Here is a 17,500-nt window from a genome sequence, read left to right as displayed (position 1 = left end):
GGGTTCTGTTTTTGTTCTTGTTTATGATCTTGTTTTGTTCATGTTCTTGTTCTTATTTTCGTGCCGTGAATTTGGGTCAGCAGGATTGAAGGAAGAGATGTCATGTTTTTTTGCGTTTACTTTGTTTTTATTTTGTTTGTTGACTTGCGTTGGCGTTGTGTTGCATTTTATCAACTCTACCGGAACTTGCAAGGAAAATATATGCAGGTTTCTGGAAAATCACTCTCTTTTTCAGCTTTTGCCTATTCTTAGATACTTAAAATTTGTCATTAATCTATTCATTTACATACCTATTTGATAATTTACCAAGATTGCTCCTCAACGTAGTCATTCATTCAACATTATTCACTCATTTGACAACCCGTGCAATGGCAAGACATGTTATTTAAATCTCCTAAGAATAGTCACGTGATTCAGAAATCAACCTCGGTGTAATATCTTGGGTGTGCCCTTCTTAATTAATTGCTATGGCAACTGTGGTATATTTATCGGCGGGAAGTAATCCTTGACGTTTTTATTAATGGATGCTAGTTCATTTATTATTATTTTTATTATTTTTTATGTACGTTAATGCGGTGAAATTAAGGTTTATTGGGATAATTGGCTTGGCGTGATGTGATATTCGTGGTGAAAATAACCCGGTGTTTACGGTCATTATATTTTTTTCTTCTCAATATTCTGCGCTTGATGTCAACCGTTTTCCCTTCTCTCTTTCCTCTACCCTTCCCCCCCTTTGTCTCCCCCTCCCCACCCCCTTCTAAAGCCCATCCTCCCACCCACTTTTTGATGCCTCCGCCCCACACGCCCACCCGTAATGACTCACTGCATTTCCGACTGCAACGTAATCTGTTGCTACTGGTTCCGCTGTCACCCGCTCTCTCGTTTCCTATCACTTTCTCTCTCTTTCTCTTTCTCTCTCTATCTATCTATCTCTCTAATACGGCCATGAAGAAAGAACAGGCATACTGGTACGCACTCATACCTTACTCACTCACGGACTTGCCCATTCACTCTCTCTCTCTCACTCACCCACTCATTCACTCACTCACACATACACACACACACACACACACACACACACACACACACACACACACACACACACACACACACACACACACACACACACACACACACACACACACACACACACACACACACACACACACACACACACACACACACACACACACACACACACACACACACAAACTCTAACACAAACAAACAAAAGCAGACACGCTGCCATTCAACCTGTACAAGTGCCACTATGATCGGGGGGGAGAGGGCTAAGGTTGGGGGGGGAGGGGTCAGGAAAGGGTGACTCATCCTCTTCCTCCTCCCCTCCCCTCCCCCCCTTCGACCATACAACCGGCCAAGTGTCAGTCGGACGCAGTGGCGTGCAGTGTGAGGTACTCTTATCCAGTCCTCGTGCGTGCGAGACGACCCACTGTGGGAGAGAGAGTGAGAGTGGGCGCCATGGGTGACGGGGCCTGTGTGGGTCTTTTGCCTGTGGGTATTGGATATTCGACTTGGGTAGGGGATGTGCCTATATATATTTATATGTTGTTTTTTTTGTGGGGGGGGGTTATTTTGATCTCATTTGTAATCTTTTCCTGAAATGTGGTGATTATCGTTGTTATCGTGATTAGCATTGTTATCATTTTTGTTATTATTATCATCATCATCATTATTGTTTTTTATTATTTTTTTATTACCATCATCATCATTATTATTATCATTGTTGTTATTATTAGAATTATTATCATTATTATCATTGTTATCATTATTATTACCATTATTATTGTTTTTTATTATCATCATTAACATTATGGTTATTAACTTAACGTGTTGTTATATCCATTATATCCATCATCGGCATCGCTACTATCATAATGACAATAATTAATGTTTATTATCATTTTAAAGAATAATGCGTCTATGTTATTATCGTTAACTTTTGTGATGTGATTCATGTTATTCTCTTGATAGTGGTAATTGCCATTAATTTTGCCTCGGTTCTGCCTAAGCCATTACCTGGCTGGTACGTGTAGCCGCCTCTAATTACACATAATCCTCTGAAGTAGCGCGCCCAGACAAGCGACACAAACCGCAAAATGGGGCGGTTTAGTTTGACCTCCAGTGTGTCTATATATATATATATATATATATATATATATATATATATATATATATATACATATACATATACATATACATATACATACATATACATATAATATATATATATATATATATATATATATATATATATATATATATATATATATATATATATATATATTTATGCATATGAATATATAAATACACACATATACACACATACATATACATACATACATACATACACTTACACACACACACAACCACGCGTGTGCATGTGCGCATGTACGTGTGTACGTACGTATTTTCTACCTCATTTGCTTTCATGTTTCTGAGTGTAATCGCATGACGCTTTTGTTTCATTTAAAGTACTGGAACTATGCACAGGCGGAATGGTCGGCTGAGGGCATTTGTATACACTCAAAAAAGATTACCACTTTATGGTTTCCGTCGGAGTTCAGTGCTAATCTTCTGCAGCCTTGACCACTTTTCGCAAGCGCTGTCAAATTGCTGGGGAATTGTGGTGGATGTATCGATTTTCTTTTTTTTTTTGTTTTTATTTGCGGAAGTGGAATAGTTGTAGTGTTTTTTGTGGCTTTGTGCGAGATTGCATTGTCGGTTAAAGCTTCATAATTGGATTGGAAACTAAAGATTTGCATGGATTCGTTGTTAAATATATTTTTTTTGTTGTTTCTTTTTTTCTAATTGGTTTGTGATTTGCGTCTGAGATCTTAACTTGTACTCATGCGATTGGATACTCATCCCGGTTATATTCAACAAGTAAAAATGTTCAGTTAAAGGATTAAATACATGTTTGTGAGCAGGAGAAACTGGATTAGTGCATGTTACGTATTGCCCTTCGCGCCCCTGCGTTCGCATGTGCACACTCTGGCTTCGTTCGCTTAAAAGGTGTTGACGCTGGATTTGACTTAATCTTTCTTTTCTGTCTGTCATGGTTCTCGTATTTTTTGTCTGCTTTTGCGCGTCGCTGTTTCTCATTTTCTGTATATTCTGTCTCTTTCTCTTTGTCTCGGTTTCTCTCTGTTTGCCCCTCTTTCTCTTTCACTCTCTTTCTCTCTATATATCTCGTGATACCTTTATTTATGTATCTGTATGTAAATTTTATCTGTATTTACGAATGCACGTGCGTGAATACGTGTCTTTGAATTATACTATTTATATAGGTATATGGATGGATAAAATGAGAGACAGACAGACAAAGACAGAGGACAAACGCGGAAGCAGAAAAGGAATCAGGAAGAACATAAAAGAGAGATAGAGAGAGAGAGAGAGAGAGAGAGAGAGAGAGAGAGAGAGAGAGAGAGAGAGAGAGAGCAAGTATAAATATCCTCTCGGAAGCCCCTCTTGCCCTCGACGTGTCACAAGCCACTAGGCTTAGTAAGAATCGCGTAAGAGGGTTTTAATGCGATCACGGTCCGACTTGGGTGTGTAAACAAAGGGGATTCCAGATGATGAACAGTTTAGCGAATGGTTATTTGGTTTTCAATATTGTTTTTTTTTCTTTTCTTTTGTTTCTTAATTCCCTTCCTCTTCTATCTTCGTATTGTGTTTATATTTATTTTGTGTTTTCTTCTTCCGTTTTCAAAAGTTTTCTCTTTAATGTGAACTGGATATATACGTTTTTTTTAGATGGTTAGAATTACTCACTAATTCGCTGAAATAGAGATTTAAAAATAGTTTCAAAATTTTGGTTGAGGGGTGTGGTATAACCGTTAAAATCTGTCAGTCAGGAGTAAGCAAAAAAAAAAAAAAAAAAAAAAAAAGCGTGGCTTCAGTACTACAGGTCATGGTTTGATTTTTTTTTTTTTTTTTTTTACGCTGTTAACCATTTGGTTGAATAAGCAAGTAACTACCGAAAGATTAGTCTTTATGGATTTTATTATACATTGTTCTAATTTTTTCTTTATTGATATGATGATATGTACATGTGATTTTGCGAATGACGAAATTAAATATAAGGGAACCGTATTGTGTGCACATAGTAAAGGAATTGAACAGTAAATCATTTTTTTTTCTTTTTTTTCCAATTACCGTTTTACAGCGATAAAATAAAAAATATAAAATCGTTGATAGGGAAGCACGCATCATCACCAATTCATGCCCAGCCCTCGAGCAAACAAACAAACAAACAAACAAAGACATCGCCAGTAATGTTTTCGAACGTTCCATTTATTCAGAGATATGTAAATATTCTCACTGAGGTTTTATTGTTTCACATTTCTCACGTCAACGCTTCGGTTTTCAATGATTGATGATCCGAAGCTCCGTGACTCGCCCGGAGGAGGATGCCGTTTTCTATGACGCGGAAGGGCGGCGGGGGTGACTTATTTAGAAGAGTGAGGGGCCTACGGGAGACCATCTAGGTGACTGTAACTGAGATAGATCGGTTCGATTTAGCCCGTTTAGGATATGATAATGAGGTCTCCATTATTTTCGATGTGTTCAATGTTTTGTTTTTTACTATCTTTTTTTTGTATTTGTTCTTATTATTTTGTTGTTATTTATATACGTACATTGCTTGGACAATTCAAATTCAGGTGCAATTATTGCTTCATCATTTGAAAAAATACGTGTGATTTAGTGATATGATGGTCATGCAAAATAGTCAATGCAGTGACTAAAATTCTTATTAAGATAAAAGATGTTCGAACAAAAACTTTGGGAATTAAGTCATCTCATCAACTGATCGTGTAAAGGAACAATAACTGTCTGAATGAGAAAGGAGATGCCAGGAGGAGAGGGAGAAGGTGGGTGGCCGTGTGGGCGGATGGTGGGCGGGATGGGACCGTCAGTGGGCGTGGGAAGAGAAGGAACGCTGTGACAGATGGGCGCAGGGAGAGAACCGTCAGTAGGCTGGAGGTTAATTTTATTCGGGAACTTATGTGCCTCTATAACTATACATACACTTACATACATATATATATATATATATATATATATATATATATATATATATATATATATGTATGTATGTATGTATGTATGTATGTATATTGTAGTGTATTTGTTTATTGTGTGTTCTGTGGGGTTCATTATACTTCATTGAATCTGTGATAATTTAATGAGCGCTCAAGTGCTGTGAACATTTATATTACTATTGGAACATTTTAACTGACAATAGTGATAGAAAAGTGAAAGAAAAAACAACAAAGAACAGAGCGATAAAGACCGAAACACAAAGAGGAGAAATATATATTCAAGCTTTTGAAAATCGCCAAAGCAGAAAATCCGAATGAATAGAAGGCTGTTCAACTTCTCGCCTTCCAAACGCTTTCCAGGCAGAACCCAAAAGCAAAAGCAGGAAAGGAACTCTAAATCTAAGTAAGAAACATTTGAAAGAGGGCCTCGCCATGTTGTACCACTCGAAATCCCAACTGCTTGAAGAGAAGGAAGAGGAGAACGAGAAAAGCAAAGAACCGTGGATGGAGGAATGCGAGAAGCGGAGACTAAGCTTAGAGCGGCGGAAGCAGAGCTGGGAGAGGCGGAGGGAGACCTGGGAGAGAAGGGAAGAGAGAGATAAAAGAGACAGACTCCTGGCCATGGGAGCCAAGGCGCTCTGCTTCAATCTTCGACGGAGGAGGAAACTGGAGGCGGTAAGTTCATGGTTAGGGTTCAAGATCGTGTTTGTGTTTGGATTTACATTTACTTTACAATTTCTTTGGGCGATTTGTGGTATATTTACACAGTTCTTGAGTTGTTTTTTGTTTTACTTTGTTGTCATTACTTTGGTATGTTGTGATCAGAATGAATGCTATACCGGATTTTTGTTTCTGAAGGAGAAATGATATTGGATATTGATTATCGGCTTTTGTATGCTGTTGTGGTGGAGAGGAATGTACAGGAATTGTTTTGCGAATGTTAATGACTCATACAGACATACAAGCGATGACTTATATTTCTTAAAAGATGAATTACTCGTTACACAGATGACGCATGATTCCACACATTCTATTGGAGGCTACATACATACTTATACGTAATCGAATATTTCTTTAGATTTTCCGGTCAGCTGACTTCCTTCAAAAAAGCGAAGACTAAAATTTCCCCGAAAGCCCACACGTCAAACCCAATCGAAAATCTATATGTCCTGAAAGGCGGGCCGTAACCCTTTCCCTTTTCTTTTATGGCACAACCCATCCAAATAATTTGTAGGCCTATAAAGCCCAAGTCAGCCTCCCAGGTAAAGTGATTTATTGCCAGTTAATTGCCGGTGTTTAGGCCCTGCCATTACAATTACCCATACATGATCCATCTGTGTAATTTAGCATTCTTGAGAACTGACCAGGTTGAAGAAAGCGCGAAACCTTTAGGCTAATGTCGCCCTTATGGTTGGGGGCAATAGGGTCGTCTTTAGTGTCTGTCTAGCAGGGGGTCGGGCGAGGGCAAAGTGTTCTGTCAACGTTTACTGAAGAGTAAGACGTATAATGCGAGAAGGCATCGCGGATTTTTTTTTTTTTCTCTCTCTCTCTTTTCTTCTTCTTCTTTTACTTGGGATAATGTTAGGTAGGCCTAATGGGGCGTGATAGGCCGTGCTGGTCGAGGGTCTGAGGCGAGGATACTTTTCTCTTTCCTTCGGCGTCTCTTGTGTCTGTTTTATTTTTCACGTATTTTGCTTTGTTGATGTTTATGTATGTATATAGAAAGAAAGGTAAATAGGTAGAACTATATATATATATATATATATATATATATATATATATATATATATGTATATATATGTATATATATATATATATATATATATATGTGTGTGTGTGTGTGTGTGTGTGTGTGTGTGTGTGTGTGTGTGTGTGTGTACACGTATGTATATGAATATATATGTATATATATATATATATATATATATGTGTGGTGTGTGTGTGGTGTAGTGTGTTTATTCAATCATATATTTTTATCTTTTTTTTTCTTTTAATTCTTTTCGGATCTTTACCTCTACTACCTCTCTGGCTGGCGCGTCGCGTGGAGTGTGCCGCAAGCGTCCAAATAATGGCGTGTCTCTTGCATATATATCTCCCTCTCCCTCTCTCTCTCCTATCTCCCTCCATTCCTCCCATGATATCGAAAATAAATCCCGTGGGACGCGGGCGAGAATAAGAGAAAGGGAGGTCGATTCGAGACGAAGGAGAGAGGGGAAAGAGTGAGAATGAGCAATAGAAGGAGGAGAGAGGGAGAGGGAGAGGGAGAGGGAGAGGGAGAGGGAGAGGGAGAGGGAGAGAGAGAGAGAGAGATTTGATTTTAGAGAGAGAGAGAGAGAGAGAGAGAGAGAGAGAGAGAGAGAGAGAGAGAGAGAGAGAGAGAGATGAGTGAGAAGAATGAGAGAGAGAAGGAGAAAGAGAGAAAGATGAGAGAGAGAAAGAGAGAAAAAAGAAAGCTCCGTAAAACGAGTGGGTGTAAAGAGAAGGTCGGTCAGAGGGGAGGGTTAGACTGGGGGTTAATGGGATAAGTGGGGGTCAGGGGGGGGGCTCCTTTAGGGGGTTTGGAGGGAGTGCCCTATGCTCGCAGGGGGGGCCAGCCCTACTCGCACGCCCAGGCCTTTGCCCAAGCCCGCCATCGGCACAAGGCCGAATTTTTTAAGAATTGCCTTTTCCCCTACAGGGAGAAATGTTCAAAGGGGCCTCGAGATTTATATATATATATATATTTTTTTTGGTTTGTATTATTATGTGACTGACTGTTATTTTCTTTGTTAATGTTTTGTGACTTTATTTCCGTTTTTGTTTGGGTTATAAAATTTTACTGTTATTCATAAAAATGACTACGCTTTTTTGTAATTTAATTTGCTACATTGGAACATAAAGTTATTTGATAGAAAGCGAATCAACCAATTTGCTTTTCATATATATATATATATATATATATATATATATATATATATATGTATATATATATACATACATACATGTATACACAGGTGCACAAATTTACATATATACAGATATACACACATTTATATACATATACAGATACATACACATTTACATATTTACATTCAACCCCCTCTCTCTTTCACACACACACACACACACACAGACACACACACACACACACGTGTGTGTGTGTGTGTGTCTGTCTGTCTATTTATTTATGTATATATATATATATATATATATATATATATATATATATATATGTTATGCACATATACACTTATATACACACATATCTCTATATATCCAGACCTCCATGTACATTACCTAGCAAAAATGAGATATAAGTCATAAAACCCCCATCGAAGTGACAACAAACAATCAAAGAAGTGCCATGCGCTCATGACCCTCATCCAGCGATAATGAGAGCGAGGCCGAAGTGTGGATCGTTACGGGCTTCTCGTTGGAGTCTCCGCTTGAGGTACTGGGTGCGGGAGGGGGATGGGGGGAGGGAGCAGGGAGAGGGGGGGAGAAGGGAATGGAGGGGGTGGTGGAAGAGGGTAGGATGGGAGGTAGATGTTGAGAAAGATGGGGGGGGGGGATGAGGTGGATAGAGAGAGGGTAGGGGGGTATATGGAACAAATATTCATATGTAGATACACATGCATGTGGATATATATATATATATATATATATATATATATATATATATATAATATATTATACATACATATGTATAAAGAGAGAGAGAGCGAGAGAGAGAGAGGAAGTGATGAAGTGATGAAGAGATAAAGAGATAGAGAGAAAGTAACAGACACAGACAGACATACAGACATACAAACATTCGAAAAGAACAATAGTAAAAAAAGAGAAACAGCCTCCCTGGACCTAACACCCTCTTCTAATGTGCATCTCGAGCGCGTCCCGTGTGCTCCCCAGGGCCTGTCATCCTCTCCTTCATTAACCTACATCTCAAGGAACTCACAAGGGAGATCCTACACGCTCTACGGGTTCGACGCGAGGATCCTACAGGGGAGAGCCCTTTTGTATTGCTTTCATGGATTTTAGTGTGTTTGTTGATATTGTTGCTGTTATCACGATCATCTTATTTGCCATGTTGTTGTTGTCATTCTTATTTTTTTAAACTACGCTAAGGCTACTTGTCTTGCTCGTTCGCTACTTCCTTGAGCGCACACTGTATTAATTGTGAAATATCTCTCCTTCTCTCAGACTTTCCAATGTAACTTTTATAACCTATATACGCAAGGAAACCATGATTCACCTTCTCATCATTTAAAGTATCTTTCTTTCGCTCCAAAATGTCTGTAACAATAACAAAGTCTTCCCTTAATCGACGTGACTAAAGCAACTATATGTCTATAAAAAGAAAACGATGTCTCTTAATGCGCAGGTTTATGGCCTATAGTAAAAAGAGCAGAGAGTGAAGATGCGCTTTTTATGAAGAAGGGGAGGTTGTGTAAGTAGGAGTATGATATATATGTATATATATATAACCACACATATATAAACACATATATATATATACATATATACACACACACACACATATATATATATACATATATATATACAGTATATATATACAGTATATATATATATATATATATATATATATATATATATATAATACACACACACACACACACACACACACACACAAACTGAGAATAACGCAAAGACAAATAAGCGAAAAAGAAAAACACCAAACCCGTTGCCAAAACAAGGAAGAAGAAAACTTTTGAAAAGCGAATAAGGAAGCAAAGTTCGTGTCTTGCGAAGCGCGATGGAGACGAGACAAGCGTAGCGAAGGAGATGAGAGGGAAAGGCAAGTGGAGACAAGGAGGTGGAGACGAAGGAAGCGAGAAGAGGAAGGCGAAAATGGGCGATGTTCGTTGGTGGTTTAGGTTAGGTTGAGGAACTGTGGCGGTTGGCGGGATGGCCGAAGTAGTCCTTCAGGTGTTGATGTATTTTGTGTTTAGTTTTTTCGATGTTTGTATTGTTGATGTGGTGGACTGAAAGAGAGAGAGAGATAGATAGATAGATAGAGAGAGAGAGAGAGAGAGAGAAGATAATATATACTTATATCTATGTATCCCCTCTCATACAAACATTCTTTTGATCCCGTGTGACAAACGTTTAGAGAGAAGCGTTCAAAATTCCCACCGGAGCTTTTGTTCCTTGTTTTTTTTCTGTCCATTTCCTGCTAAAATGAATTACCTGGCCCGTTCTCGGAAAGCGAAAAGTCTCAGGTTGTGATTCACACGCTCGTCGTACGCCCGGCAACGGTGGTGGGTCTGGGAAGTCTTCAAATGACCATGTTTGCAAAAAAAAAAAAAACATTCCACATATATATTGACATTTTTCCCTCTTTTTTGCTGACTGTGGAAACGTTATAATGATGACGTATGAGAATTTCAGTACATCTCTGAAATTTTCATGTGGAATCTACAATATCTTTAAGCATTTAACCATGTCTAATTCCCAATAAGTGAAGGAATTCCCGTGGACACTTAAACCCATCCACAAACCACAAAGTTATTCCAGAGAACCGGAACAACACTAAAAAAAAGAAAGAAATATATATAGCTATATTATGGTCGGATCCATAAAGGCGGTACGACATGTTTTCCCGTCTCCGCCACTACGCTCAGCTGATGAATGACAAGTTAGTACTCACCTGTGGTCGAAGGAGGGAGTTTGTGTTAATTAACTCTGCCTCTAGTCTTTTTCTTTTGTTGTCTCTATCTCAACAAAAAGTGTTCTAGACGAGAAGCTGTGACGTTTATTGTTAGAGATGGGAACAAGTTGAGAAGAAACGGCGGAGATAGTTCAGAGAGAGAGAGATGTGTGTGAGATTTCGCGTCTGTTGAAAAGCCAAATGGAATATTTGAATGTGGTACAAACACATGTGTGAAACATTTGCTGCCATGACAGGGGTGAGTATATTGACAAAACGTGTCCTTGATTTATTGATTGCATTTCCCCATGATATTGTTCTCATAGACAACCTTCATTGTTACTACGTTGGTCTGTATGCAACACTAGTGTTACTATTTTTTTTATTGGTGAAGGACATGTGTAATTTTGGGGACAAGCAGAAAGGAGTCAGCAAACAGATATTGCTTTCAGGGTCGGTCCGAAACTGATACCAAACCGACGTGGTTTTACTTTTACAAAAGGCGAAAAAGCAATTACCAGTTTGGTGGAGGGGAAAAAATGCGAAATCGGAGAATTTATGATAGCATTTTTTTCCGTTGAGTTTTAAGTTAGTATTGAGTTGTCCAGAGCAAGGTTGTTGAAGAGATTATATATCATGCGTGTTTAATGAAGTTTGTATATAGAATATGTGCTTTACTTTTGTATTTGTTTTAAAATGAACGTGTTTAAAGGTTTTCCAGTATCTATGCGTTAGTGTGCATGAATAAAGTCGCATGCCATTGGGATTTCTAAACAGGAAAACTTTTATTCTTTAATAAAAAAAAGAATCGGTTAGTGATTCAGTCTCCTTATGAGTGGGAAAACCTTATGAGTCAGTTGTGAGTCAGATCTCCAGCTTCACTCGCGAACGTGGGTGAGAGAGGACTCGGGAAGGTGAGTCATTTTTGTGTTGACCATAAAAATTGTTTTCATTGGTTCCTGTGAGAATTTGCATCACGTACCCAGTGTCATTATGCAATCCCGGATAATTACTTGCAATTTACATTTCTTCACGCCAGCGTTCTCTGTATGCAATTAATCGGTTGTGTTTTTTTAGTATTAATTTGCCGGTAGAGTGAATCCAAATAGTGGCATTTTTTCATGAATGACGGTTATTAGAGTGTGATATCAAGTGCAGGTGTCTTGTGGAACTAAGGAGGGGGAGGTTTGTAGAAGTGTGAATGGATGCTATTGTCTGTATGTTTGGTGTCGATCATGTTCGTAGTTAATTAGCTCTCTCTCTCTCTCTCTCTCTCTCTCTCTCTCTCTCTCTATATATATATATATATATATATATATATATATATAGAGAGAGAGAGAGAGAGAGAGAGAGAGAGAGAGACATGCATCCCACTCACCGTTTCTCGACCTCACCCTTTCTCGCCCCCCCCCCTCCCTTCCGAGCGCGAGATGAAAAAGACACCGACTAATTGATCATAGCGAGCAATCATGTCTTCACGCGTTGACATTTTGTGCTCCAAATATCAGGCAGAAAAATGAAAGTCGCGCTGTCGAGTCTGTCTGTTTCTTCTGCTTGTGACTGAACGAGACGCGACTCCGTGTCTGGAAGCAAGGGCGAAGGAGGGGGATTGCAATACACACGCATGCATGTATGTATACGTACGTACATGCATATATATACATATACAGATACATGTATATATAGTATACATACATAAACACATATATACACTTATACCTACACACATACATATACACACATATATGCATAAATGCATAATACCCATTGCTCTTTAGGAAATCTGAAGCTTGAATATATTTCGTTGCTTGTATGTTATTCCAGAATGAGAGAGAGAGAGAGAGAGAGAGAGAGAGAGAGAGAGAGAGAGAGAGAGAGAGAGAGAGAGAGAGAGAGAGAGAGAGAGAGAGAGAGAGACGACAGCGGTGCTTATCCGAGGGTGAGAGCCCGTCTGGCGCCGGCATTCACAGCCTGAGAAAAGGACAGCACTTGGGGGCTCGTTCTCAGCGGCTCGCCCTTACCCCGGCAACGCGGTGGGAAAACGAGGGAGGGGAACAGTGCAGCGGGGTCCCTTTCCCTTCTTTCTTTCTTGGCTGGTGACGGTGTGTGTGTGTGTGTGTGTGTGTGTGTGTGTGTGTGTAGGAAGGGGGGCGGGGGGTGGGGAGGGAGTGTCTAGGCTCGATCTTCTACCCACCCCCCACCTCACTATTACCTGACCACACCTCGGGTCTTTTTCTCTCTCTCTTGCCCCCTCTTTTTATCTCTCTTTTTCTTCCCCTCTCTCTCTCTCTCTCTCTCTCTCTCTCTCTCTCTCTCTCTCTCTCTCTGTCTCTCTGTCTTTGTCTACCCCTTCCCTCCTTCCTTTCCTCCTCCTTCCTCCCTCCATCCCCTTGTTAGTCTGCGACTGAATCTTTCCTTTTCCTTTTTTAACGTCTTTCTTTGTTAATCTTCTTTTCTCTCCCCCCCTTCCTTTCCTTTAACCCTTTGCCTGCCGCCTCCCTCCCTTCCTCCCCCCTGTGAGCTTTATGCATCCATCCTCCTTTTTTTTGCTGTGATTTTATAGCAGGAGAGTGAGTGGGCAGTTTTCGCCTTCTCGCTGTCTTGTTTCGGTGTTTGTGTTCTCGCAGTTGCGTCTTCTCCTTTTTTTTGTTATTGGATGTATATTTTTCTGTCTTATTCTGGGGTATTGGTATCTCCTCTCTATCTTTCTATCTCTATCTATCTATCTATCTATCTATCTATATTTTCTCTCTATCTATCTATCTATCTATCTTTCTCTGTTTCTCTATTTATCTATCTACCTATCTGTATTCTAAAATTTCCATATATGTATTTCCTATGCTTCCTTCCCTCCCTCCCTCCCTCCTCCTCTCCCTCCCTCCCTCCCTCCTCCTCTCCCTCCCTCCCTCCTCCTCTCCCTCCCTGCCATCCCTCCCCTTCCATCGATCAATAGGTTATTTCCCCAACATAACCCGAAAGGAATACACCGTGAAAGAAGAGGAAAGCAGAGAAAGGAAAAGCGTTTACAAAAGTAACAAAAAAAATGAACTTGCATATGTTCATAACATCCTTCCCCCTTTCCCCTTCCCTTAACCCTTAACCCTTTCTCCTCCTTCTCTCCCTTCCCTCTCCTTCCCCCCAGTTTCTCCCCATTCCCCCTCTCCTCCCCCTCCCCAAATCCCCTTCCCCAGCTTCCCTTCCTTCACCCCTTCCTCTACCCCCCTTCCCTTAACCCTTTCTCCTCCTTCCCCCCTGCTTCTCCCCTCTCCTCCCCCTCCCCAAATCCCCTTCCCCAGCTTCCCCTCCTTCACCCCTTCCTCCCCTCCCCCCCTTAAGCATCCCCTCCTAAGGTATTTTACAAATCTCAGATTATCTCATTTCTTCCATTATGGGATTAGACGCGGTTGGGGGGGGGGGGGTGAGGCGTAATTAGACTTGGTAATTGCGAGACAGGTAATAAAGTCATAAGTGGAGAGAGTTAAGAGGATTTTGAGGAGAGAGAGAGAGAGAGTGTGTGAGAGAGAGAGAGGCAGAGAGAGAGAGAGAGAGAGAGTGTGAGAGAGAGAGAGAGAGAGAGAGAGAGAGAGAGAGAGAGGGAGAGGGTGGAGAAAGGGTACTTAGCTCTTTCTTCATGCACGTTCTTGTTCTTGGTCGTGTCTTCGGAAATGTAAATGTGATTTGGGGCTATAGGCCTACTTTTCTTGAGGGTGACCTTTTTTTTGTTCATTGTGTATTTTTATTTTATTCTCTCAAGCTTTCGTTCCCATTCATTTGTTTTGTTTTTGCTGTACTTTTTTTTAAATTGTTATTTTTATTCTCTTTCTCTCTATCTGTCTGTCTGTGTATCCATCCATGTAGCTCTATCTGTCTATTTCGCTTTCTTGTTGTTTGTATTCTCTCTAGTTTCTCATGCACCGAAGCTTGACAACGGCGCTGTCAAAACGGCCAAAGTCGCTGCATCCTGTCAGATCCATCACGCTTCACGCCCAAAAAATCTTTCGGTTTCCTCCAATCCCCCTCCAATCCACGTCCGGCTCCCCCCACCCCCCACCCACCCCACCCACCTCGTCGTTAAGAAGGGGGAGGGGAGGGGGGCGTATGGGGAGGGAGGGAGGACGAAAGGTAGGGGTTCCTGTCGTTCGGGAGGGAGAGGGGGAGGGGGAAGGATTAAGGGAGGGAGGGAGGGAGAGAGAGAGAGGGAGGGAGGGTGGGTAGGTGGGTTAGTAAACAGACCAGCTTCCGGTAACAGGTTTCACATGTTTACCTCGCCGTCCTACCCTGGCTTGGCAAGAGGGACTTGTGTCACGGTACAGTGTGTGCGTCTGAGTGTCTGCGTTTGTGTGTTTGTGTGTGTGTGTGTAGGTAGGTCGGTGTGATCACGTGACGTGCACCCTTCTCACACCCCCACTTCTCACCATCTCCCACCCCACCCCCACCCCATTTCGGTAGAACGAGGCAGTCACGAAATCGTTCCCAGCAGGTAGGGAAGGGAGGAGGGGGCGTGGGGGAAAGGGGAAGGGGGGTGGGGCGATAGGGGTGATAACGATCGTCCACACTAGCGGGAATTTCATAGAGCTTTGTGGGAAAAGGACGATGTGTTATGTAGTGGTTTGTGTGTCTGAATCACCTGTATGTGTGCGAATGTGTGCTTGTTTGCTTACTTGTCTGATTCCTTGAGACAGTAGTTTGTGTCTGTCTGTTTGTACAGGTGTTTGTTTGCTTGCTTGCTTCTTTGATAATAGTTTGTGTCTGATTGTCTTTGTGTGTGTGTGTGTGTGTGCGTGTATGCTTGCTTGACTGTAGTTTGTGTCTGTCTGTCTGTGTACTCGTGTTTGTTTGCTTGCTTGCTTGCTTCTTTGATAATAGTTTGTGTCTGATTGTCTTTGTGTGTGTGCGTGCATGCTTGTTCGCTTGCTTCCTTGAGAGGTAGAGCTTCGTGTTCCAAGGCGTGCGTGCGCGTGCATGAATTTTTAAGGCCTATTACCAGGCCGCCACGCGATCCTTTCTCCAAATGTCATTCCACTCCCGCACCAATTCCGTCCAACGGAGCGAGTTCCGATGGTCATGAGGGAGGGAGAGAGGGGGAGAGGGAGAGAGAGACAGACAGAGAGACAGAGACAGAAACAGAGAGACAGAGTGGCAGGCACGCACACACACACAAACACAATCACACACACACACACACACACACACACAATCACACACACACACACACACACAATTAATGCAACACACAACACACTAATACACCACATCACCACACACACACACAAACCTCACACATGCACACACAGCACACACACACACACGCACTCACACACACAAACACACAAACACAATCACACGACCACACACACACAATACACACAACTGTTAAGAAACACCACACAACACACACACCACAACACACATACACACACAATCTCACAACACACCTCACACACACCACATTTCACACACACACAACACACACACCACACACACACACACAAAATACAATCACACACAACACACAACAACAGCATACAAGTCACACACACAAGCACAAACACACACACACAACGATACAATCACACATGAAATTTTACACTACTACAATCACACACCACACTACCCACTACACACAACTACACAACACACTCACACACACACAAATACACACACAACAAACACACACACTCACACATACAATCACACACACCACACACAACACAAACACACACAACAACACACACACACACAAACACCACACACACACGACAAAAAGCACACACGCACACACAACACCACACAAACACACACACACACAAACATCAATCACACACACACACAATCACACACAACACACATCACACAATCACGTACAGACACACGACAATCACAGCACACACACACACACACAAAAACAACACACACACACACACACAACAATCACACACACACACTAATCCTCACACGACATACAATCACAACCACACACCCAATCACACACACATACACACAACTACCTATCAACACACACACACACATTACTACATACAAAGCACACACACATAACAATCACACACACACAAATACAATCTCATCACACACACAACCACACACACTACAACAATCACACACAATCACACACACACACACAATCACACCCACAATCACACACACACACACACACACACACACACACACACACACACACATACAATCACACACACACACAATCACACACACACACAATCACACACAATCACACATACACACACAATCACACACACACACACACACACACACACACACACACACACACACACACACACACACACACACACAGAGAGAGAGAGAGAGAGAGAGAGAGAGAAAGGTAATGATAGACAGATAGGAAGAGAAATAGAGACAGAGAGCGAGAGAGCTTGACATCAATTAAGATATTTTCCTCTTATCATGGATCCAATATGGAGGAGTGATTTGGTAAAGTGTTCGCTGCAGTTTCTTCAGATCCAAAGAGCAACGGGGAGAGAGGTGTCGCGTGGGCGAATGTTTTTTTTTATGATATACTTTTTTATTATTATTGTTATGTTTGCTGTGATTATTATTGTTATTACTGTTATTAGCATCATTATCATTAGCATCATCATCATCATCGTCATTATTATTATTATTATTATTATTATTGTTATTGTTATTGTTATTGTTATTGTTATTATTGATTATATTATTATTATTATTATTATTATTATTATTTATATGATTATCATTATTTTTGTGCCCTTTTCTCTCCCTACCATTTAAT

The 17,500-nt window shown here is 40.9% G+C and overlaps 1 protein-coding gene across 9 annotated transcripts in view; it reads left to right on the top strand.

Moving 5' to 3' along the window:
* The window catches only part of LOC122252127 (uncharacterized), a 302,966-nt gene that overhangs the window by 261,113 nt on the left and 24,353 nt on the right, over positions 1-17,500 (top strand). Inside the window, exon 1 of one of the 9 annotated variants that reach the window (XM_043014422.2) lies at positions 10,700-10,969. The exons of the other annotated variants lie outside the window; for them this stretch is intronic. Within the exon in view, the coding sequence (XP_042870356.2) occupies positions 10,925-10,969 (45 nt within the window). The 5' untranslated portion in view covers positions 10,700-10,924. Of the gene's footprint in view, positions 1-10,699; positions 10,970-17,500 lie in introns of those variants that run through there. 9 annotated transcript variants of the gene reach the window in all.

This window comes from Penaeus japonicus, unplaced genomic scaffold (genome assembly GCF_977035675.1).
Source record: "Penaeus japonicus unplaced genomic scaffold, GWHDUDI00000001_assembly GWHDUDI00000020, whole genome shotgun sequence".
NCBI lineage: Eukaryota > Metazoa > Arthropoda > Malacostraca > Decapoda > Penaeidae > Penaeus > Penaeus japonicus.
The sequence above is the reverse complement of the archived record's forward strand: the minus strand, read 5'-3'. Positions and strand labels throughout refer to the sequence as shown.